Source organism: Glossina fuscipes, unplaced genomic scaffold, assembly GCF_014805625.2.
Source record: "Glossina fuscipes isolate IAEA_lab_2018 unplaced genomic scaffold, Yale_Gfus_2 28, whole genome shotgun sequence".
Taxonomy (NCBI): domain Eukaryota; kingdom Metazoa; phylum Arthropoda; class Insecta; order Diptera; family Glossinidae; genus Glossina; species Glossina fuscipes.
The window spans coordinates 10,366,799-10,392,776 of record NW_023998423.1 but is presented as its reverse complement, the minus strand read 5'-3'; the positions used below and the strand labels follow the sequence as shown (position 1 = coordinate 10,392,776).

The following is a 25,978-nucleotide window of genomic DNA, read 5'->3' as shown; positions in this document are numbered from 1 at the left end:
TTAAAAAAGTATTATCAATACCGACATACTCATGGGTGATTGTGCACACACTGCAAATGATTTGTTTTAAAGAAAAAAAAAAAAAACTATCCATTATGAACTTCTTTTAAGGGTTATTTCCTGTTTTCCTTTATTTGCTTAATCGCCTCCTTAAATAGTCAACAATGATATAAAGGCAGAGTTGTGAAGAGAGGGGATATTTAAGAAAGCCTAAAACTTGATGCAGTTGGATAGGTTCACTATAGGCATTTTGAGTGCATGGGATAACGCGGGCAGTACAACAGTAAAAGCACATTTTTCTCAAAAGGCTGGAAATATCCAAAGTCAATAAACCGATTGCATGATGGGAGCAAAGGTAAAAGAAAAGTTTCTTTCAAGTTGCAACTTGAAAAAGTTTAAACACGTCTCAACTCAACTCTCGAAACTCTTCAATTATCATCTACTTGTTGTGCAATTTTAACTGCTGTTTCAAAATCAGCGATTTCAATAACCTTCGCCATATTTCCCCTGTTGAGATCCATCACTGTATGAAGCCCTGTTTTGAAAAAGTCATTTTGCAATTTGTTGAATTTCGCGCCAAGGATCACTGACTGGTAGTGTTTCGGCATACTTGATAGAATTAAGAAATTTTTGGTTGAATGTGCAATTTTCTGAATCCTCTCATACGTAATCGTTTCGATGAAGAAATAGTAGTTTTAATATTTCATATATTTGGAAAATATAAAGAGAAACCGATCAAAGAGTAAAGATCAAGAGTAAAATGAATGAAAACAAAAAGTAAAAACCTTTTAGACAGACAACCCAGCCCTTTAAATAGTATACACATCGTCAAGTGTCGTTGTCACAAAATAAGAAATATTGTGCATTGTCGCCATATCCTGGCATAATTCTTATCAGGACGCTTATATGGGAAGGGCTTAGCTGGTTTAAACTTAGCAAAGTAGTTTACATGAAACTGTTACTTTGATCGAACTTTCGCTTTACAACTTGTTGCCACATAAAGACTTTCCTTTCGTCAGAACATTTATATGAGAGGAGGGCGTTCAGGAAACGATTTCAAGCTCGTCCAAATTTTCTACATTCATTTAGGGGATCATAGTACTATTTTTTACCGAAAGTGTAAAAATTTCAAGTTGTTTTCACACACAAGCTTTTCCAAAACAAATCTTTATGGGAAGAGGGCCCTTGCACATTCTTCGTTCCAATAAGCTTCGCCATTAACTGAAAACATATTAGTAAAACATGTCTTAAGAAAAAATCGCAAAATTTGCTGTATATTGTCTACAAGAGTACGTGGACAGACGTTAGGAAAACAGAGAGGTGCTCGTACAGACTCATAGCTACGTTTACTACGCCTAATCCGTCTGAGTGGCCGAGTATGCAAGTGTCTCGACTAGCAAGTCATTTGTCGTGGGTTCAAATCTCAAATGCGATAGGTTTTTTAATGAAGTCGAAAGTCTTAGATGCCAGTGTTGCTTAAGACTTTAGTCGTAGAATTGGTTCTCTGGCTAAATTTATAGTAATAATAATAATAATAATCTATTTATTAAGGAAATGATTTTAAATCGCTTGTTAATATAGTCGAATCAGGTCTAGCCCAACTTCTTCCGAGTGTTGTATACATCTGGAAAAATTATATGCCCTATAGGGTATGTGGTTATGAATTCTTGCTTGCGTTATTACTCTAATGTAAGAACCGAATTATTTATTTTTAATAGCTGTAGTTAGAAAAGAAGTTTGTTCACATCTCTGATGTACAGTCAATTGGATAGTGTTTCAAGCCCTTGATGATGATTTGGATCGTAGTTAATAACATTTATCGTCTCTAGCGACGCGACCATGATGTCATTAATATTTTCTTCTTCTCAGTAGGAGAGAAATATCAACAAAACGACGAAATCGTTCTGATACATATTACGATTGCAATAAAGTTTTTCTTTAGTCAAGACTTAATCTAATAAATGTCGGTTTAAAACTATATTGTCGTCATTATATTTTCATTATACTACTGTTGTTAGTTGTTGGAAATTTCTTTTTATTTATGTACATACTTTTGCTTATACCATTTGAAAAAAATTTATATATAAAAAATTTCCTTGCTTTTTACTCTAAACATAAATGTTTTTTTTTTTTTTTTATGCCTACAAAGACTTTAAACGCAGAGAGTGTTCTGCGTTTATAAAGTTAAACAACGTTAAGAAAAAGTTATAGATGATTTAAAATGAATCGTCAAAGCCATGCTAATCGTTAACGAATGCTTCTCTAAGAAAGGAAGAAAGAACATGATAAGGATAATAAATTTTATTGTGGAAGACTTTTTATGGTTGCTACTGAAAACCGATGGTATTTGGATTTTGTTGTTGCATTTGTAATAAGGCAGAATGCGACTTTTCATAAACGTGAATCATTTTACTTCGTTTTCCTAAGGATGAAGTTACACTCGTTATTTTATGATGTCGACAACATCCGAAAGGAAGTTTCAGAGACCTTGCATGCTGAAAAGATGTACCTATGTCTGTCCATCTGAGTGGGCTGTGTTGTTGGCAATCCCGTGGTCAAAAAAAAATAAAATATCGACTTCAAATTTAGTTGAAACAATGAAAATTTTGCAGGCAAGTGGGTGGCTTGGTGATGAGTTTACAAGATTCGGCTTTAGCCGGATATAACTTTCTTTCATGTTGTTTTTTTTGTTGTGCGTTTATGTTGTGATATTTCCTAAATATCTTCCGAAGCCTGCACTTATGAAAGCTTGCAAATTGATTACGAAACCGTAGAGTAATAGGTGCCTTAAAAGTCTTCCCAAATTTTTGGTACTTTCATCAACTTTCCCACTTTATCTTATGGATGTAACAATTTCACTGGCTGCTCGTGTGGCTGCCGGACAAGGTATCACTGCGAATGGACGTCTTGTCGCCGTACTCGTCCCAGCCTTTGGAATGTCATCACTTGGAGTGTCCCTCACAAGTCTCGTACTTGCCTGGCTGTCCGCCCAACTATCTGTCCGAATCTCCGCTTCAATGCTTACAATGGTTTATGCTCCTATTATTTGTGCTATTACCGTCCGACTGCCACCCCTCACACGTCAACCTCTTTAATGAGAATTGATTTAGCAAACGCCGTCGGGACATTATCTTTAGATGTTTATCATGAAAATCAGCGAACGCCTTAGAGTGCGAGCAATCACACTTTGCTGCCATGATTAATGGGTATATAGAACTTTATTGCGCGCTTTAACTGCAAATCGGATCAGTAAATGAAGACAAAGCATTGGCTTACCTGCGGTATACGAAACAGTCTTAACAAATTCGCAACTTGGATGGAAGTTACCGAAGAAGCAGCTCCCACTACACCGGATATAACTTTACGCACCTGCGTTTTATTGCAATGATATTCAGCATCATCGATATTGCTAATGGAACCTGAAAAATAAAAATAATTTGGAATTTTTTAAAAAAAGTTCTGCAAATATTTTCCCTATACGGGTGAAAATATTAATTTAATCTAAAACAAGGAGGGAATATATATATATACTTTGTTCAGAATACAAAGTAATAAAAATATTTTCATTTTCTTTACACGAATCCGGCTTATGCTCTACTTAACTTCAATTTATTATTACATCCTTACTTAACTAGTTTCATGTTAATCACTTCTACCATAAAGCCCAAAACTAATTAAGGGCTCTTAGATAAACTAATTTAAATATCCAGAAGACTAGTTTTAGAAACGAAAAACAAAAAAATAAATTTTTTTTTTTTTTTCTTTTCTAAACTGAATTCCGTCTTTTGTACGAGTAAAGTGAACGTTGAAATGCTAACGCAGCAAAATCGTGCATTAGCGTTAGCAAGTCGTTTTTACACTTGATGCAAGAACAACATTTTAATGAAAAAATGTTAAATATATTAAAACTATCGTAAATTTTAATGTTCAAAATGGTGCGAAATTTAAATGAATTCAGGCAATAAAAGTTCCTAAGGGATTACATTTTTGCATAATGCCTTCTGGTTATTTTCGGAAATCATTTAATTTATTTATTGCCTTTACATATAGTTTGTTTAATGAATGCATTTTTTTATTGCTTTTGTTTTTGTTTTTGGTTTTTTTTATTCTTTAAATGTTAACATTACTGTTTTCGCCCTGTTTATGTGTTGTTCAACTACTTTGCGTATCATTTTATGTAAATAAAAAAATAAGTCGGTAAAGTGGATCTATACGCAGACATGTTTATATATATTTTGAAAAAAAAAAAAAAACCATCAAAACCAGTTATTGCATTACCTCAATTTTTTGTTTTCGTCACTCTGTTTAATTATAGCGCGTCTGTGGGCAAGGTTGATTGATTGTCGAACTTCCAGTCGTACTCCACGGTAAAATAAAATACAAATGCATCAAAAAGCAACGCGAATATTTCAACAAGATTTTTGAGCTAATATTATCCTACACTTTTTGTGATGCAAGCGTATATTGAGTTTACGCGGATGCTTACCACACCCACAAAGACTTGAGATAAGTTGACCTTTTGTTAAGCTTGTCTGTCTGTCTCGTTGTTGGCCTGTCTGTATGTCAACTTGTCATCTTGTATTCTTGTGGTCTCAATTTGCGAGATATTTGAATGACATTTGATATGCCAACGCTATTGAGAATAGTTCGGATCGGACAACTTTATCGATAACTTCTCTTATAACGTCCTACTTTGAGAAGTCGTTACATGAATAAACGCATTAAGTTAGGTGATGTAGAGCATTTAATGTTGGGCCGTGATGATGATTGAAATGTAACATTATAGCGACAGCATTGTTTATGAACTTTTTAACGGCTGTCCATGATAATGAACTGAAAGAAATCTTTCCAGAACATATCTATCTATCTTTCCATTTCGATGTCTCAAAGTTCGGCATTCGGCCAAACCTCAAATTTGGTTTCGCGAATAAGGTCGCAGAGTACCTGTCTGTGTATTTAGAAGACAAGACGACAAGATCAAAATCGTCGTGATTGTTGAATCGTAATATGAATAATTGTTTGCTCTTTATTATTGGTCTTGATCCTATATAGTACCATAAGTTTATCTTGGCAAAATATTAAGTGTGAGAAAATGCTTGTAAAACGAGAAGTGTGAGGAAATGCTTGTAAAACGAGAAGTGTGAGGAAATGCTTGTAAAACGAGAAGCTAGTGATATAATGAATGCTTAGTATACAAAAATGTCACTTGAGAATAAACAATGGATTATAGTGGAGCGATAGTGGTACTGCAGAACATTGTTTGCCTTAATTTTATCATTTCTTAAAATCCTTTCTTCCATGGTGGCAATCTGTAGGATGCTTAGTCTACGATGCAGTTTCTTGTTTAATTACAGATGATATCCCTAATAATATCCTTTATAACATCGTTACATAAAGAAATGTATGATTAATACGAGCTATAAATAAATAGACCACCCCTTGTATAACGCGAAAATTAGACCCGTACGTCAAGTGAAATACATCAAAAGTACAAAAAAATATTTCTTTACCTCGAGCTATTTAATAGAAATTTCCATTTGTTTCGTATTTTGTTCAAGTTGAGCAAAATGCTAACGGCCATGAATGCGGATCTTTAGTTTGCTTCTTTGTCTTCCTGCCTATCATCGTAATGTTTGAATTCTCAAATTGGAACTCTTTCAAGTTTATAAAATGACCACAATTGTCGCCGTGAAGACGTAGAAAATACGAAGCGAGAAATATTCATTGCCTAGGATATGTAGATAGGTGTTAGGAGACTTCTAAAGGAGGATCTAATTGATACTGTAGGTGAAAAATTTTACGATGAGTCCATGTTAAAGTAGTTTTCCGCGTAAGGCATCTCTTTTATTAATGTGTCGCGTGGTGTATTGAAAATACTCCACTTGCAAGTAGTCTTACTTTTGCTGGTTAATTCAAAACAAAGCTCTGTTGGACTATGAGGTTTGAACACCGCGAAATATTTGAAAAGCGAAAAAAAACATCGTACAGCTCAGGTGAACATTGGTGGCACTGCCCATAATGTATATTCAGAGTTTCTTTAATTCAAGGAAGCAGTCACTATTGGTAAACATTATCACAAAATCAGTGATACAGTTGTGAGGCAAGGGACCGCAATATATAAAATGACATTATAGGCTGTCTTGGCGTCCAAATTCTTATCGCCAGACTAGTCCATGAAAGATTTTGATTTTTGTACTGGTATATAATACTTCTTCTTGTTCTTGTTCCTATGTTTCCAGCACATTGCTTCTTGTCATTAACGCTCGTGTCCTCTGCCTAAGCAGCTGTTGCTGTCTTATAAACTTAGAGTACATCTTGCAAGGGCTTGGAGTGGCTTTATAGCTGGGAAGACTTTCAACAATTTCGACGTAATACGACAAGAATACTGACTTGTTAATCCATCCATTGGATTCAGAAGAACACTATGTATGTAATTTCTTATAACTACGTCGTCCAACACATGTGAAGTAACAATATTAACATATTCACTTTGTTCGGTAGTGAGTAAATTTTAAAAGTGATTTGTTTCTTTGTTCATTTCATGCAATGTTTTTGATTGAGTGCAAATTGAATAAAGGTTTTAATTAAAACGATAATAATATTAAATATAATTTCGATACTATTTTTAATAAATATTTTTTTATTGTTTACATGAATATGAAATGAAAAAGTTAATGAATAATTTGTTTTTCTGCACATGTGTACGTTCAGTCATTAAATCATATTGACAATGTGTAAATGATTTATTAATTTTCTATCCATATTTTATTTAATAAAGTCATGGAATAGGTTTAGGTGAACTTTTTTACACTGCATTTTTTACTACGTAAATTGAATAAAATATTTGTAATATGGAGGAAAATACGAAATAAAGGCCGTATTAGGTACAGATAAAGTTATTCTGCTTGGATATAAGAATCATTTTATTTCTATTTGTTTGCCAAACCATGTCTAATAAAATCAGATTTAGGAACTGAAGACATTGTTATTCGATTTTTAGCCTTTAGTCAACTTAATTTCAAGGGGTCGATGTGGACCATTTCTCTTAGGTTATAGTTCTAAAAAATCCTATATATTTCCATAGAAAACGCGGCCAGGCACAGTTTTTAGATAAGCCGTTTAATACACTTTCTTCCTCTCATTATAAGCCAATGGTAGATATTAACCTATTCGGTCAAAGCCTAAATTAATTTTTTTCATTCATTTTTTTGTTCATTTGATTAAAATTTCAATTATTTACACGTATGTGCATTAAAGTTTTTTAGAATAACGAAATGTTTGTAATCTGTGGGAGGTCTTCGGTGAGCTCATAAATGATGTACTTTTACGCATTTAGGATAGGTAATGGAATCGATGTGTCTTCGTATTTGTTTGCACCACTCTTACGATTTTACAACCTTTTCTTAAATGGTTTGGGTTTTTAATGTCATCATTTTCTTATCGATTACCGACTAATCAAATATCTGTAATCACATATCATTTATTCTAATATGCTTCAATATATTAGAGCTGACTTGGCTGAAAAACTCTCTTATAATTATCGAAAAAACATATTTAGCCTTTCTTTAGTAATTCAGATATTTTATAAATGATTTTTCAAACCTATTTTTAATTTGTTGTTACTTCAAACGAACATACGATTTTTGGTTGGAAATGCAAGAGAATAGCGGTCGTAGGGTATAATTATGTATATTATTGTATGGTTACTTCACTTGTCAAATCGATTAACTCCATTTTTGGAATTTTATTAAATTTGAATACCAAAGCACTTCATTAGCCCCTAACTGTACATATTCAAAACGAATTTCTCTAACAATAAGTATTAACACTACTAAATGACAAAATCGTTTTGGCCACTGAGTAATAAATAATTTATTTATAACATTTCATCATTAAACGAGTTAATCGATTTGGCAAGTGAAACATCCATATTATTATATACTCTCTCTCAATCTCTCTCTCTCTCTCTCTCAATCTCTCTCTCTCTCTCTTTCTCTCTTTCTCTCTTTCTCTCTTTCTCCCCCTCTCGCCCTGCATGACTTTTGTCATCGTGTAAACTAAGCTTGTGCGAAGGGCTCAAGATACTTTTACTTATACCGATCGATTAGGCATCATTTTCGAAATCGATTCATGTCTGTCTGCTTGATTGTAACATCGCTGCTCTTGTATTTAATTTTGTTTTTCAGTTTCCAGTTTATAGAATATTTTGAACAACATATTTTGTCTTAGGAACGTGTTTTGTCAAAAATGAATTGCATCGGAACGATTTTATGCTCACTCACCATATAACATTCCATGTGACGAGTTGTGCGATTTGGAAAATTTCGCAACAAAAACCACTGAGTGATAGGGACATAGATATACTAAATTAACGTGAGGAAGTTGAATCGGATATATCAAGTTTTTCAAGTCCCTCTCATATGATCGCTCCTATGAAACACAGGAAAATAAAATCTCAATTCTAATATATTACGATGAACATTGTTCCGTAACAGAATAGTTGAAACTCGCAGCCTGTAAGAATTCTCATAAAAATGAAGCCTTTATAAGGCAAGATGCTCTACTTTTTAATAGTGTTTTTGTTAACCATTGGTCAATGGTAGTCAGTTGATATAAACAATAATTGCACCAAATTTGGACTAGGTAGGCCTATTTTTTTGACTGCATCCCATACAAGAATTCTCAAAGCTAATTTTTCATAGCTTAATGTCTCTCCCTTATAAAGCGTAAACATTTACATGATACCTGACACATGATGATAATTTTTAGTATTTTATGTTTATGACATAAATTTATTTCATTTATTCCATAGATATTCATATCAATGAATCTCTCTTTTGATGCTAAGCTATACTTTTTTTTTCTTAGCTAGACTTAGTAAATTGTTTGTTAGGGAAGATGCTATGCGCGCAGATGACACTTATTCATGATCATAGTGAAAGGATACTCAATCTAATGTCGTTGTAAGTATATGCATCAATTCTTTTTATTTTGCATATGTGTGCAGAGAGGTACATGATGCATGCAGAAGTGTTTATTTTCAGATACCCAAACATACGGTTCATATACACAATAGAAGATTTTAGTACATATTTGCATTAATATCAATCGTTTTGATTGGCATAACACAGTTATGTGAACTGGTATATAGATATTGTGTTGCCAGATATGTGGCTATGAAAAAAAAGTAATTTTCCAATTCACTGAATAATAGAATCAGTACATTCTCCACCCTTCGCGAACATGCTTACAATCAGTTTATTGCGAAATGGAAAATTTCTTATGGTATCAAATAAGGAATAATAAAAAAAAAAATATATATATATATATCGTCATAAAGCCGCAATAGCAACTAACACATGCTGTTCCCCGGACAAGCTTGCAGCGTTAGTTCTTTTATAAACTCTATCCGCTTGTTGTTTAAATAATTTCTTTTATATTAGATTAGAGGAATAGTTCGCTTTGCTTTTTCCATTAGTAAACTGCAATACAATGTTGCTTATCATCAACAACGTACGCGTCGGTAAATACGGGCAACTTTTCACATTCAACGTTGTATTCATGCTATTATTACCATATATTTAGTATCGTGTTTTGCACAAGTTTTGTAAACAGCTTAAATCGCTGTATTGTAAGAAAGTACCTATATGTGTGTGTGTGTGTGTATATACGTTTGCCTGTTTGCCTGTTCGCATATTAGTATTATTATTATTATATACATTTTCATATATGTATGTTATTCATGCACATACAATATGGGAGGAAGTATTATAAAAGTGCAGAGAAAGATACCGAAGAAGTTTTCTATAATAAACTGCTTTTTATATTACGTACGGTTTATGAAATTGATTTTTAAATTGAAATATATTTTGTTAGGAATATTGAAGCTACTTAGGCATAAATAATATTAAACACTTGCCAACTGATAAAGAAACGAAAGGAAGAAGAAAGAGATTTATATATATATTCTTTGAAACTTGACATCTTTAGTGTTAGTGTTGATAGTTTATTGTAAAATAAAAGTGCTTTAGGTGCATAGTAGTGACTTTTATATTGAATTGCAAGATGTTTTCCCTTCCTTTTTTTTCTTCTTCTTACGATGAGTGTATAAAAAGTAGTTTAGAAACTTGCATGTCAAGGTGAATTATTGTCTATAAAATAAATGCAATAAAATATTGAGTTTTCAACTATTGACGATTTCTTTTCATCCTTTCATTCAATCACTATTCGCGATATTCCTGATTATTGTTAAACTATTTAATAAAAGTATAAGCTTTGATCTTTATTTCTATTTGATCTCTATTCCTCTCCGTCTAACTTAATAACTCTTTGAAGGAAACTTTAACTTTTTTATTGCCATGACTCGGGCTCATCTTCTGCTTTACTATTTGCACTTTTTGTGTATTGTGCCCCCCTTCAGTAACGGAAAATACAAAAGTCTTCACAAGAAAATGTATTAGTTAGCATGTTCTTCATCATTTACCGTCAACGTCATCCTGCTTTAAAATAATTTCCGCTCAAATATAATGAGGTATGCATCAATGCTTTAAGCATTTTAGTGAAGCATTGTTTTATTCCTTTTTGTCGAATAATATCAGTAAGACTTTTGTTTTCATTTCCTCCAGTCCACAGGTCTTGTTTACATGTAATAAGGTATTTGGAATTGAGGTACAAAACAATGAACGCGAGTTTCTTGGGGTTTTCATTCAATTAAATGGAAACTCTCTCCATCTCACAGCACTTTGTTTGTAAGCATTTTTATGCGGGAGCATCTTCCAAAACGGTCCCATGCCATGCCCATTTACGAGTTTCATTTAGTAATTTATGAAACTAGTTTTCGAAAGCAAACGACCACTTATCGCGATAGCTTTTTCTAAAGGGACCTTTACATAACATGTGGTATATAAATAAAATAAATTATGTGAATTCTTTCCCAATAACATTCGCCCTTGAAACAAAAAGATGCCAGTGTTGTGAATGTTAAAATATGTGGGCAGACAGACAGCCAAATAGACGGACTGATATGCTTAAATTTCAAATACTTTTCTCAGTTTAATCTCAACGTTAACGAACAGGTATTTGCTTTTTAACACTCATCCCATCATTCTACTATCTTTTAAAATCTTGCGAATAACGTGATTAAAGAAAGTATGAGAAAACCACAACGCTCTTGATAAGCAAACAACGTTGTTTTATTGAAGCAATTGCACTGCACGTAAGTTGTTCTTAACTCTTTAAATTGTTTCGTTTTTGTTGTTCTCAAATTTTCCATCACGATTTTCGCATCCTGGCGTGCAAATTTTTTTGTTTAAGTAGTAAATTGTTTTATTGCATGCGATATAATCTCGTTATTATGTTTTTCACGAATTTTGTAATGACTTTCCGTTCATTGGTGTTTTTAAATCTCGCGTTAAATTTTTTAAGATTTTTTTCTTTCGTTCTTTCGCAAGAAACTACAAAATCCCCGAAAATTCTAACCAATAATAAAAAGTAGCGCATGTATGCAATTTGTTGGCTCGCAATCTGGTGAAATAATTTCACGCCATGTCAAACTTTCAAATGAAACAAAATCTAATATTTGTTACAAAGAGAAAAAACAAACAGAAAAAATCTTTAGTAGAACATCTATTTGATATAATACGTGACGGGAGCCGAAGTACATCTCCTCCGATAGTACATGGCTTATAACACAATCCATTATAGGGATTTAAAGATTTTCAGAAGTACCTTTTTTTTCTTATCATTCTGGTTATGCGTATTAGGAAAGCGGTCAGGTTTTTTGTGATCAAAAATGCATTTATTTTAGACCAAAGTGAACGAAGAAACGCTCTCTTCTTGTCAGGCAATTTTCGAATTTCATCACGAAGAAATTTCTTACCCTTCGAGGCTGTCCACAATAGCCACGTATTTGGGTACCGTCATAACAATGAAAACATCGTTGGGACAAATAATAAGCCATGTATTCAAACCCATGCTAGTGGGAAAATGCAATGTCTACTGATAGTAGTGGGAAAATTAGAACTGTAAATATTTCGTGAGCGAGTTTTTTTATATGGGAATGAATTCCTCTATACTGAAAATTTATTATATCATGACTTTTCACGACTTATGTCACGACCATTTTTTCCGAATTGACATTAATTATATTTGTTGGCACCCCTTCGTAACGGTTGCATTTGATTGCAAGACACCATAATACACCACGCGTCAAGCAGACCCCCCACGATCAGCTTTATTGATGATATTAATGATTCGTCTGTTCTGCGTCATGGATTGTTGAACTATGGATATCGCAATTGTTCGCAATAATCTTCAGTACTTGCAATCACTTAGCAGTGCTATCTTCTCAATTAAAGAAGAACGTAACACACAAAACTTCAACTTCTATCCAAACGCCTTGGCGTAGTAACTTATACTGTTGCCTGTCGCTTACACACAGTGTTTTCCCAGGCAGATGTCGTAGTTTTATTGCCTAGTGCACAAAAGTATTACTTGTACTACCAATATGATAAGAGCTAAGAAACCCGTAGGAAGCATGTCGTCTACCATGTAATATATGAAAACAATGCAGAAATAACTAAAAGTGAATCTTTTTCAAATAAAGTAACCTTTGCAGCGTTTTTTTTATAAAGTTTAGAAATCTGCATAAGTAAATCTATTGAGATAATATATACTAATATATTTTCGAAAGTAAGTATATGTAGATAAAATGTCATTTATAATATTATATATGATAACGGGCTCAAGAAATTTAAATTTAATAAATTTCCTTATATCAAATTTTCCATTCTTACGATATAGTACATGGAGTACTTTTGAATGCCGCGACTTACCTTTAATGAAATCTACAGCCATTTCTAAGCCATAAGAATCTTTATCACAGTCGTCTAAGATATGAGCTCCTAAAGTAATATTTGGCAACAGCTGAACCTTATTAATGCAGTCGATGGTATAGAGCATAGCCTCTAAAGCTTGTATACCGCCTTGCGGCATAATTGGGCCGCACATAATAGTATCTTCACGTGAATGAACCATCATAAGACCACCTAAAATGACATCACCCTCAACGACAGCCTCGCGTTTGACAGGCCAATGCCGCTGGCCAACAATAGTTGATGACACTAAATGTTTTTGATTGAAATGTTGTTCCTCGAAATCATGTTCACTGTTATCCGGCAAAGAGCGAAATATTTTATTGCTTTTATTAGATTGCGTATGAGATACACGACCACGATGGCGGCCGGAACGTGATGTCAAAGCGAAATAATTATTTTTTGTTGTCTTTATTAGAGTCGGATGATGCTGATGATGATGATTATGATTATGAGATTTGGAAAGAGAGTTGAAATTATCAGTAAAGTCATAGTCTGTTGTTTGTTTTAAGTTTGTTTGGTATTTTTTGCTTGTGTGTGAGTTTTTTAACATTAGCTGCTCATCATTTTGATAATTCATGAGTTCAGGCGAAACTAATTTAAGCTGATTAGGAAAACTTTTTAGATGAGATCTAGTTGCAGGTGTGTGAGGTATGGACGGAAAAGTTAATTCTTCTATCATTTGTTTCCTTTTCACTTTATTACGATGATGATGATGATGTTGTTGTTGATGATAATGATGACGAGGATGGGGATGAGGATGAGGATGATGATGACGTTGCGGCCATTTTCGATGTTTATTGGATTTCGTTTGTTCTTGCAAATATCTCTCGTGCTGTTGATGACATTCACGTTGCTTATGTAAGTGGCTCGATTCGATTTGTTCCCGATATTGATGGCAAGTTTGTTTGGTTTTGATTTTCTCTTGCTGCAGCTGTTGCGCCATCTCTTCAGGCTCTGAAGAAAAATTGGCAATTGAATACATTTCTGTGTCAAAGTTTGGTGATTCCTCCTTGTTGGCGGTTTTTATATCGCCCACTACCGCAACCTTGGTTGGTATAAACTGTTGCTCGCTGATTGCGATGGCAAAACCATGCCCTGCGAGGATTGTCAGCAACAACAAGCCGGTATACGCGTTCATCAAGCTTTGCGTGCCAAATGACATTTTATTACAGTTAAGTTTTTTTGACGAGTCTTCTAAAGATTATCATGAATGTTGCACACGTTTTGTTGGCTCTCTTTTCTTTTTCTTTTCTTTTTTTTTTTTTTGGAAAGGAAGGGGTCACAGTTTTGCGTGACGCAATATTTTGTTTTATCATTTAGTTTACGCAAGGGTGCGTGTGTTTGTAATCCCTTGGAATGCCATTTAGGTTATATCATTTAAAATTGGTTGTGGTTACTTTGTAAGGTGCTTATGTTTGCCTATTTGGCTTCTTTACTTTATGGTCTCCATAGTGGATTGGTTGTAGATTTCAATTTATTTTTTTGATTTTTCTTTTACTTTATGGGATTAAACGTTTGAATTGTTTGAAGAGATTTTTTGATAACAAACATAAAAAGACTATTATTATAAGATAGCATGTGCTTCCTTCTGCAATGTATTGCATTCAGTATATTGGTTCTGTGTCGAGAGAGGCAAAATATATTAAATTTCTCGCATCAGCTCCAAATACGTCTCAACAATTATTTTAAATCTATCGACAATGTTTCGTAAGCCTCTCAAGATCAAAATCATACTATAATTTAGATGCAAGTCTTTGCTTTAAGATTTATATGTATTATCTGCCTATTAGTGGTTTAAGTAACGTTTAAGTATTGCTAAACACCATACTAGGACAAAGAAGCCGAATCTCATTTAAAATTAAATGCTTGCAGATTTCGAACAAAATAAAATTTATAAGCATTTCAACAGTGATAACAATGTAATTAGAAATTTCCTTTCCGTTTCCGCTTCGGGACCTGTCAAATTCTACATGTATTCTGGATGTGTTGGCGATGGCACGGTTTGTCATCCCGAGCCGTTGCTAACCTAACACAATACAGAAATTACTACACGAAAAGTTATACAGTGACTTACAAATCATTCGCGTCAATATTTCCATATCGATGGAAGGCTTATTTACTGAAATGTAAGTAAGTTAGACGGTAAGTGAAGTGCTTTCTCGTTAAACTAAACGCAGAGGTATGGTAATAAGGCGATAGTAATTCGGTGTGTACTTCTTAAAAAGCAACTAATTCATCCATCTGTGAATTGGTTTCTCGATCTACATTCCAAATTACGAATATTCTTGATTAGAAGCCTGACAGCAAATATGGCGACCCGCAAATTTCGGGATGAACTCATTGCGCATTTGTCTGTCCATTCTTTTGTCCGTGAATCTTGTCACTTGGTCTTACTTTAAAAAGGACGATCTGAATTTGTCGAACTGACATGCATACAAATGAAAAAAAAAAACTTTATTATTATTATCGGGATGGTAGGCATCTAAAGTCAATGATTTTTTTTATATTTTCTTTATTTAAATTGGTTATTTATTTACAGTAATAATATTTGGTATTAAGGAAAGAGATTTAATTCATTTTTCCCTTGTTTTTTAAAATACCAATTTAGCTGCCTTTTATTCATATTTTAATGAGGCTTGAATTATTTCTTCTTTTACGATTCCTCCTCGTTTAAGTACGCGGTAAACAATACACAATGTGTATACGCCCGCTCTCGTCCTGTTTCCCCTTTGCATTATAATTCTAAGCATGTTAAAAAGATTTTATAAAAATGCTTTCCACTTCCGTTGTCCCTCCCCTTGATTAACATTTTTCAATGTAAGAACAGGCAACGAACCGCTTATGGCATTTCTAGAAAAATTTTATGATTACAAGAAAAAAAAAAAAAAAAAAAACAAACACAGGGAGATGAAGCGAAAAGTTTAACACAAAATTAAAACAAAAGCAAAAAAAAAAATAAATAAAAGAAAAAATTAAAATAAAAATAAAAAGGAATTTAATCCAATGATGAAGTTTTACCGCAGTATTTTGATTAGTTTAAATGTTAACGAGTAGCAAGCACTTTACGCTTCATTGTGATTTTTAAAGACTAATAAAAAAAAAAAAATTTTTTTTTTTTTTTTTTTTTGTACCCCAACGTCATTGAAAAAACAAACCAGGAAATCAGGGCATGTTGAAAATGCGTTCGGTTTTTGGGGGACGTGATAGGATTTGTATGTAGAATGTAAGCAATAGGTTAAAAGTTTTAAAACGGCGCTAAACCACGTACATGTACACGTACATGTTAGTCTTTAATGGCTGGCTTTGAAGTTTGTTTGTTTTCTCGCGGGCAAAAGATAATTAACTTCTTTTTCATGAAGCACTAATCTTGCGAATGTCAAACGGATCATTAGATATGTAAACTCAAAGAAATGGTAAATAGAAGGACCTTTACAAAAAATTGAAAACTCTATTAAAAACAAAGTAATTGCAAATTGACGCTAAAAAGAGGAAGAAAGGAGTAGGAGTTTGTTTTCCACTTTGAATGAATTTTTTCCCATTCAATCCATCGTCGTTGTAATTGTATTTTTTAACAGTTAAAGTACAATAAGCCCAGCAAACAGCAAACTACGAAGAGGAAATGTCTGCTGCGCTATATTACATTGCTCGCCTAGAACAACCTATTTAATGAAGCAGATTGGGGATAGGAAGGGGAGTGCGGTAGCCTGACGCACGTCAAAGTGAGACTCGGAGATAGGAAACAACCTTTATTATAGAATCAGCAGGCAGCAGAAATAGACTAAAGACCGATGATTCCCTCTATAAGGCAGCGAATGCAAAGCGAAAGAATTAAATTTTCATTGAAAGTTATATGAAAGTGCAAGATTATACTCTTATCAGGCAATGCTACGAGTAATTCGTTCACAGCAATGAGGATACTTTCGTTGCTTTCATCATTTAATGGTTATTAGTTGCTTCTATTAATTACACTCGTTACTTTTCTTAGAAAATATCACTACTATGAACTCTTTTATTATTGTTACTCTTTGCACCCTACACCACTTGTGTTACAGGGTATATTAAAGTAGTGCTGATCTATGTAACAAGCAGAAGGGCTTACGACAGACCTATCTTTTATTATACCGTTCGGTTCAGAATCTTAATATAAATTAATCTAAGCATGTTTGTCCGTCTAATGTCTGTCCGCGTAGTTATGTGTTCAAGCTTCAGGTCACTGTTTTTGACACATTTTCATGAAATTTTTCATGAAAACCTATATATAGGGTAGAGAACCTAAGAAATAGTCCGAAGATTTTCATCATGAAGCATTGGAAAATTAAATCTTTTTATCATATGAGGTTCAGTTTCCGTTATATGAGAAGGGTATCAAAAAATTGCCTCAGGTTAGGCGGACTGTCTGTCCGCCTAGAAAATGATTCTGAATCGATCGGTGTAATAAAAGTTGAGTCGCATCTTAAGCGCTTCTTTCAAGTTGTGTAGGGCATAAAAATTGAAAATCATAAATTGTGCACATGACGCAGAACTGAAAATTGAGAAAGAAACTTATCGACAGATTTTGCTCCAAGTGGTGAGCTTTGTTGTTTCATAACAAAAATTAATTGAAGCCGTCACAGCTGAGACGAACTTAACGTTCAACAAAAAAAAAGAAGAAGACATGAATGAGAATAAAGGCAATGCAATCAGAAACAGTAAAATAGGACGATTATCAAAGAATCCAATCCGTAGATAAGCAACATTCTGCACGTTTGCATAACTAACAGAGAATATGCACATACATGTTAACACAAAATATATTGAAATTTGAAATATTTAATATTAATTAGCTTTAATTAATTTCAACCGTTGCCTCTTTGTTTGTTTTTAAAAAATATTATTTATAATAATTATGTGCATAGATTAGCCAAAACAAGAATAATGTGTATGAAGTGATTGTAACCTGAGGTAGTGCAGTGTAGGCGGCGATCCTGATAAAATTGAAAATTTAATAAATTGGTTTTGTGTATCATTTTTAATTTCTATTATGTTATATTTAATTGTCATTGTAATTAAAAGTATCATTAATACATACGAGTGAAGTGCGAGTATTATTATGTTCTACAGTCTAATACACTTAACTGCATATATTTATACCGCACGTTAGGTACTGATATCGTCGTACAAAGTAGGCTATAAGTACTTATGTAGGACATTATGGTAACTATATGTACGGTAATGTAGCGTAATGTAGCGATAGCCTAAGTACTGCTTTTATAATTGAAATACAAACGTCATCATGTAAGGTCTAATATCGTAATGTGAGTAAGTATCTACATCGTAACTGATTATGATCTCTAAAACTTCATATTTATGGATGGTACACTCTATGTTAGATTTTTTGCTCCGAGTATTCATTCTCTCAGTTATTGTATGTAAAATATCTGTTGCTTGACGAGTCGGTTAAGAGAGAATACATGTTTAAATTTTTACATGTTTATCTTAAGCCTAACTAGCTTATCGAAGATATGCCTGCTAATTAGCCGATTACATTTTTTTTTTTTTTATTTTAAAAATCAAGATCGAATTGCATAAGCGACCGCTGCAAGTACGTTACTTGTACCATGATAACATAATGCGCAATAGGCGCATCACCTAAGTACTCATTAACTTAATAATAATATTTAGCGAACTGTAATACGTTTTATTTTTAGTAGTAAGGAAGATATAAGTGGGAAATAAGAGGGAGATAAGTGGGAGGAAATTACACGCATCTTAAAGCAAACTTGTTGACACCTGTCACTTGTGTAATTAACGCAATTTGCAATTAATGAAAATTATTTTCATAAAATTTAAATGATTGTCTTGCAAACGCAACTTCGCAGTTATACGTGTAAGTATCCTGATGGGCAGGTTTTACAAATACGGCAGGCCTTTCAGATATTACTACAATGCAACGTCACCAAAGAGTTGCGAAGATTACCATAAATACAAGATTTTTCTTTTTCGCCCTTTTTTTTTCATCACCTTGCATCCTCCTTATATTATCCAGAAAAAAGTAAGAAAATTACATTCGGCCGTGACTGTAGCTTTTATATTCACCATCATCTTAACCTTAAAAGGACTAAACAAAAATCGGTAAAAATAAATATGCAAAGCCTATTGGATGAGCGTGAGTGATTTCTTCAATTTTTATGCTGATCACCGAAAGATAAGGGGTATATTTATTTTTTATTTGATCGGGGTCAAATTTTGAGTCGTCCTAAGCATATTTGTCTATATTTGTCTACCCGTCTGTTTATCTGTATAAATAAAGGTTGTTGGAAGCATTCTCCTGGCCGCAAAAATGAACCTATCGACTTCAAGTGTTGAATGGGCCAAATCAGTCGAAGAATACAGCTCGAACTGAAAACACCTCACTTTTTCAAAGGAAAAACAAAGGTAAATTCGCCCAAGCCTATCAAATATTATGGTATATCAAAATTTCATTTTTTTGTTAAAGCCTTTGTAACGCCTGGACGCATCATTTTTCGTTGACGGGTATAAAAACGATTCTTCAGACATAGTCGTAGAACCATATTATCAGTATCAGTTCAATATGTAACTTGGCAAGAATAAAAGAGCATTTGTGTCTAAAAGAAAATTTAGGGACAACTTTGTCTAGGCCATAGACATATGCAAAAGCAGTTGTATGGTGCGACTACTTAGGCCGGAATTTAAGCAATAAATTATTTATAGTTGAAACTTGAAAATTCAGTCACATTTGATCTAAACCCAAGTACCTCCAGCGTAGCGTCAGCTGCTTCTGTTTTCATCCGCTCATTTTTGCATTTTTTTTTTTGCAGCCAAGAGCGACCCATTTATCATTCCATGTTAATTAGAATTCATTTCAAAAACTCTTAGAATTATTGCAGGTGGAAAATTGTGACCTGTAGCGGTGCAGGTAATGATATCGAAGCATCTAATGGGAATATTGTATCCCACTATGGCTAAATCGTATACATCCACCATTTCACCAAAAAATCATCACAGTGCTGTTAGGGGTATACTAATTTTGTCAAAATGTTCATAGGGATCTTCGAATTCTCTTTAAGCTACATAATGGACCAGCATTAAATTCTACTTTGTATCTATTTTGGTGTGCCTTTGTATTTGCCTGTGTGGCGCTCTGTCTGTGTTATGCCTGTGGTAAACAATTTCCTAAACGCGAAAGAAATTTGACGAAAAGATTGATAGCCGTAGGAAATATCGTACGTTGGAAGTTCGTACAAAATTACTTCGGGTAACGAGAAATACGAATAAACAAAGGCAATTCTCTTTTTATTTAAAAAACCACCGAAAAGAATATTTTTTACATTATTAGTCGATGACGGCACCAAAATGACGGCACAGACGTCTGAGTGATACTTTAGATAAAAAGTTGGCGCTTAATCAACACATCATCTGTCTGAGTGGCCGAGTAGGTAAAGAGTCTGAACTAACCACTCAATGGTCGTGGGTTCAATTCTCAAGTGTAATAAAACCTTACACGTTATTCCTTTAACACGTTAGTCTTGGAATTTATTTTCTAGCTAAACTAATATTATTAATAATAATAATAAGCAACATATCCTAGAAGTTGGAAAACAGGAGACAAAGGATCCAAACCAAACTTGAAGAATAAATATCTATAAGTAGTATACTCAAGCAGCATTAATATACAACTCCCCAGCACGGCATCCACGGGCAATATATTTAAACAAATGACAGATAATGGAAAATAAGATTTTAGGATTTCTGTTTGTTGAACAAACTCAATAACTGCGTTGCAAATACCGCGTTTCTTTTCATTTCACACTTAAAAATGCTTGCAATTAATTGGAGTTAAAGTTAAACGACATTGATACGAGAATGGGAATTAAATCAGTCGTCAATCCTTTCAAAGGTTTTCTACTTTTCTTTAACTTAAGTAAATGTCATCGTTATTGTATTTTTATACCCTGCAGGATATATTAAGTTAGTGATGTCGTTCGTAAGGGCTTAAGATAGACCCCATCTTTTATTATACCGATAGATTCAGAATCATAAACTGTATTGATCTAGGCTTGTCTGTCCGTCCGTCCACGTAAATCCGTGTTCAAGGTTAAGATCGCAAATTTTTGAGATATTTCGATGAAATTTGGTTCAGTCGCGCGTTTTGACCTAGAGCCGAACGCTATTCAAAATGGTTCGGACCGGTCCACTTTTTGGCCACTCCCCAGATAACGCCCCATTCTGAAAAGTCGTTATATGGAAAAAAATTGTAATTTTTATAATTTCTCGACAAAAGTGTCTATGTATTATTTCGGCATTTTAAATTGGTATGAAAAGTTCGAATCGTGGCAATTTTTGAACCCCATCTCGTATAACGAAAACTGAACTTCATACGATATGAAGGTATAATTTTCAATGCTTGATGATGAAAATTATATCATAATATTAATAATACAAAAAAGTTAACTGTACCAAAATCGTGATGTGATTCGTTATGAAAACACGTGGCACGACTAGGCTGAATAAATTTTCATTTTGATGTGAATATGTTGTGCTCTATAAACGCAAATGTTAACAAAGCTCTGTTTGCTGTGAATTATAAATCTGAAAATGAATTGAGAGTTGAACAGAGTGCAGGCATATGCATCGGACATCACGTATCCAAATGTCAAAATATGAGAAATATTTTATGGCTTGCATATATCACTGTAGCATTGCACGTAAAGATCAATTTTTATCTCTACTAAAAGCGTTTGAATTGAAAACCAAAACATTGATGTTTATGCCAACTAAACTAAATTATATAGTTAATGTACCAAACATGAGTTACATGATGTTAAAATGTTTATTTCAATTTTTGTTTAAATACCCTATCATGTCATACATGATAGGTATGAAACATATTTCCCTCCAGGTTTCGTTTATCGCTGAGCTCTTAAATTGAAATGAAAAACTACAAATAATTTTATTTATGAATATCTATGTATGCGTTAGCCAGTGTAATAATCGCTGTTTATATAATTTGGATTGAAAGCCATTGAACTACGCAAAGGTTTTCTCGAACACGTCAGATGTTTCTACAATTTGTGCTTTTGTTGCAATAGCTCGCAGCTAAAGGCTAAAGGCTTGCATTAAATCGGAAATGAGAAAATTGCGTGATCAAGTTGCCGTGTGATGAGCAGCACTACAGAAGAACTACTTATATCGATTTTAACCGAACACAATGTCGAACCTTATGATAATTTATTGAAAAGTCTTTGAACTAAGCTCTTCATGAGAATTGCGTCTGCTACAAACCACCGCAGATTCGCAATTCAACCGTCGAATGGCTGGCAGCCTCCTCGTCGAGTACTGCCGGAAATGATAAAACGACTACTTTGCTCTAGAAGAAAAATGGAATCATTCGCACTGACATGTTTAAGCCGCATTTGACGTCATGTAAATATAAACAAGTGTAGCGTAGATGATAAAATCGTGTGATGCCTGCACACGTACATCTCATTCAACTTGCATTTAAAGACGTAAGTGCAAGCATTCTTTCCAGCTCCTGCTTTATTTTCTATATTCAGCAAACGCAATATCAAGACGCAAGGCGTCTGAAAGCATGTAATTCAAATGTTCATACATACCCCAGTGCACAAGAAATAAACTACGATTTTCTTTGCTGGAAATTCAAAGTAAAAATAATTATGGCATCTTCTGTTAAACGTAAGGGTAACCGTTGCTAGGAGAGCTTCTTGAAATGTTTTGTACCATTTCAACGATCACGTAAGACATTCGTTTATAATTATAAATCCAAAATATAAAAGGCATGTCAAGTTCGGGCGGGTGTATGTGTAAACACATGAAGAATGATTTGAGACAGACCCATATTGTAATGTGTCGATCTATTCAGAATAACTTTATGTTCGTATATTTTTTGCGTGTATTTTTGTGTATACTTTTTGAAACATTTTGACGGCGTTTGATCCACTCCCTACGTATAAAATCTGCTTCAAGAAAATTTTTAATATAAGTTACAAATTTTTGCAATTTCTCGTCAAAAGTCGTTGAATGATAGTATTTCTGTAAACTACACTAAGGTGAAAAATTACACTTGTATGAGTCCGTACCATTTTTGAACTACTTTCCCTTCAATCTTCTTAGGCCAAAGTGATCTAATTTGTAATATTTTATGGTTAGAAATGGTCCATAATCATAATTTAGCATAGAAGTTAGTTATTGCTGGAGTAATTCTTGAACCGACACATATAACAAAAACTGAAATTTATACAACAACAGAGTATAAGTTTCAATGCTTCAAGGCTAAATCTATTTAAACACGAAAAAAATTAACCGTACAAAAATTTGGACTATCTCGGCCTATTTTTTGGATCCTATCTTAATAAGCATTTTCACAAAAATTGTTATGTTGTCAAGCACAGAAATCTTAAGATGATGAAAACTGACCCAATAATAGTAACTTTATACAATGTGGGTGCAGAATATTTGATGGTCGGCTTTGCCCGGCTATAATGTTTTCACGAGTTTTATATAAAAATTTTAAAACATTTCTTTATATTATGTTATACTTTGACGTTCACTTTAAATGGCATTTTACTGAAGGCATTTATATTTGTTTACGTTCGTAGAATAAATTTTCGAAAATGTTCTCCTTTTTTGTAGATATTTTTTTATCATTTATTCTGCGTCTCGATGCAGCAAACAAAGCTATTTATGCTGGCAAAACAAATATTTTTAACAAATAGTTAAGTATGCGTGTTTTTTAGAAACAAAGAAACAAAGAAACCATTGGAATATGACTTGCATCGAAGAAACATAGTGTCATACTGTCAATGGAGTTGAACTATGAATTTATCGTAGATTCTGTGAAGCGATTATTAAGACTTAAACATTTAATTGAATTAATGGAATCAGATGAAAAGACACGAAAATTTGGCGATGAATTTATGTCCTACTAGGACAAAGCAAAATTTCATCAAGCTTTAATAACTCCTGGTAGTTTAGAGGAAGTCCATATGCTTATTTCTAATTACAGTTTACCTTGTAATGCGTACATTTATATATTTTCAATTGTCACACTTTCTTTTACCAATCATGAACACCGCAAATGCCAGGTTAATTAGTTAGACTCTGGTAAGTGTACAAAGTTCTAAGACGTGAAGCAAAATTCACAATCTAATCTAAAAGTTATTTTCTTTGAAGGGAAAATAAGAAGGCGCTTATCCATGCGGTTGGCTCCTTTCAGCAGACCACGATGGACCACGCACGTGCTGACGAGAGCTTTGGTTTATACAAAAATATGTAAAAGTGATTCGCTGGAAACTTTTCACTGCCATGACAATGAAAGGTCTCCCGAAAGATAAGAAAAATATGTAATTACCGATGAATCCTACTTTTAACAAATCACTCCTTATCACGCATCTGAGCTTAAAGTGTTTTCTTCGACAAATAAATCAAAATTCATATCTGTATACATAGCTCGCGAAATAATTGATGTAAAAAACTTAACAGCACTACATACAAGACTACTACAAGCTTGAAGCGCATAAGAACACTTTAGTCGGGCGATGCCAATCATTATATAACCTGCACCGCTTCGCCGAGGGAAGTTATACGTTAGTTTTGGTGATAAAACAGCAAAAAGTACATACGATTTTCTTAAAAGCCCGTCGATTGGAAGATTAGACTTGCTCTTCTTATAAGAGTGGGCGTTTAATAATAGCGCCTATATAAATAGGTTTATGTAATCCATATGTTTTATCGTTAAATTTTTTTTGTTGAAATGAATAATAAAGACATCGTGAACTGGGGGAAGCAACGGATCCATGTAGTTCAACTTAGGTCCGCTTAATTATTTTATTTAATTACTATCCTGAGCAACTTTTCATAACAAAAAAGTTAACAATTAGGCTTTTTTGACATATCAGGGTTTACATTTCATGAGAGTCCTTATACGCGGTCGTATCCAAACAAATAGACCTACGTAGTCAAAATTCGGTAGGGTATATTTCTTTGTCAATTTGCTATTATGAGTCAATTTTCAGAAGAACAGCAAGGACGGTTGCATGAGAGGGAGTTCCAAAAATTACTCTAGCCGATCCAAAGTTTTCCTACCAATTCCTACTTAAGACCTACTGGGTTTAACAGACATGTGCGCTAAATTAATATACTACTAGTGATGTAGGGTATAAAAACTGAATCTTCGCTATAAGTAAACAAATATACAAAAATAAATAAAAAGTTTTTGTTTTAAATAAATTGTTGTTTCAGTGAAGCAAAAGGAGGAAAATAAATTTTTTCCCAGAGCGGCTTTTATTTGCCTATTCGTAATAACTTGTAGCACCACAGAAGAAAAATTTCGGGCTTTTGTAAGCACCTTAAGCGTTTGTATACTGCCACAGAGAAGTCAGCATGATCGGAAGTACGGAAGTGCCCATAATATCGAATGGCTCAGACTACGCTGAGATGAAAACAAGTTAAATAAAACCTTTCAATCAAATCGATTACAACCCACACATCATGCAAATATATCGCTTCAGCGTTCGCTCAAGTTAATGAAGTCTAATATGATCATGTATTTGCAGTAAATATATGAAAATTACAAATAAATTTGTTTGTAAAGAGATTGTAGATCTAAATAAAAATCAAAAATTTATTGAAAGGAAGTTGAAGGTCTTGAAGTTATTTCCCGTTTTGCACTTAAGTTTTCTCTTGCTTCATATCGGGTAACTTTTTATTATCATAATTCTCTTGCTTATCCGTAATATTTTTACTTTTTATGCTAATTGTTTTGATTTTTATAAATACTAACAGAATATAAAATAGGCGAATAGTTACTTGAACGAAGGAGAATAGTTTCTGATGAGAATAAGTTTAGAAATTTGAATTTCGCCTTCATTTGATTTTATTACAGGGAAGGTCGTTAAAAAAAAATGTCATCTTGTCTCTCTGATGAGAATGTGGCGTAGTGGACGTTCAATATTAGTATACCTGTCTAGTTTGATGATAAGCGTAAAAACTAATTGCTTTTCATCTAGTGTTGACTATAAAAATGTGCGGCACTCAACGTCAGTCTTGACAACTGGTCATTATGTGCATATGCTTCTCACTGCATT

At 33.5% G+C, this 25,978-nt stretch overlaps 1 protein-coding gene across 1 annotated transcript in view; it reads right to left on the bottom strand.

The window, feature by feature from the left end:
* The window catches only part of LOC119636335, a 225,947-nt gene that overhangs the window by 43,249 nt on the left and 156,720 nt on the right, over positions 1 to 25,978 (bottom strand). Inside the window, exons 5-7 of the mRNA XM_038031637.1 lie at positions 13,617 to 13,970; positions 12,834 to 13,367; positions 3,277 to 3,419 (exon numbers count right to left, since the gene is read on the bottom strand). Coding sequence (XP_037887565.1) covers positions 3,277 to 3,419; positions 12,834 to 13,367; positions 13,617 to 13,970 — 1,031 coding nt within the window. The remainder of the gene's footprint in view (positions 1 to 3,276; positions 3,420 to 12,833; positions 13,368 to 13,616; positions 13,971 to 25,978) is intronic.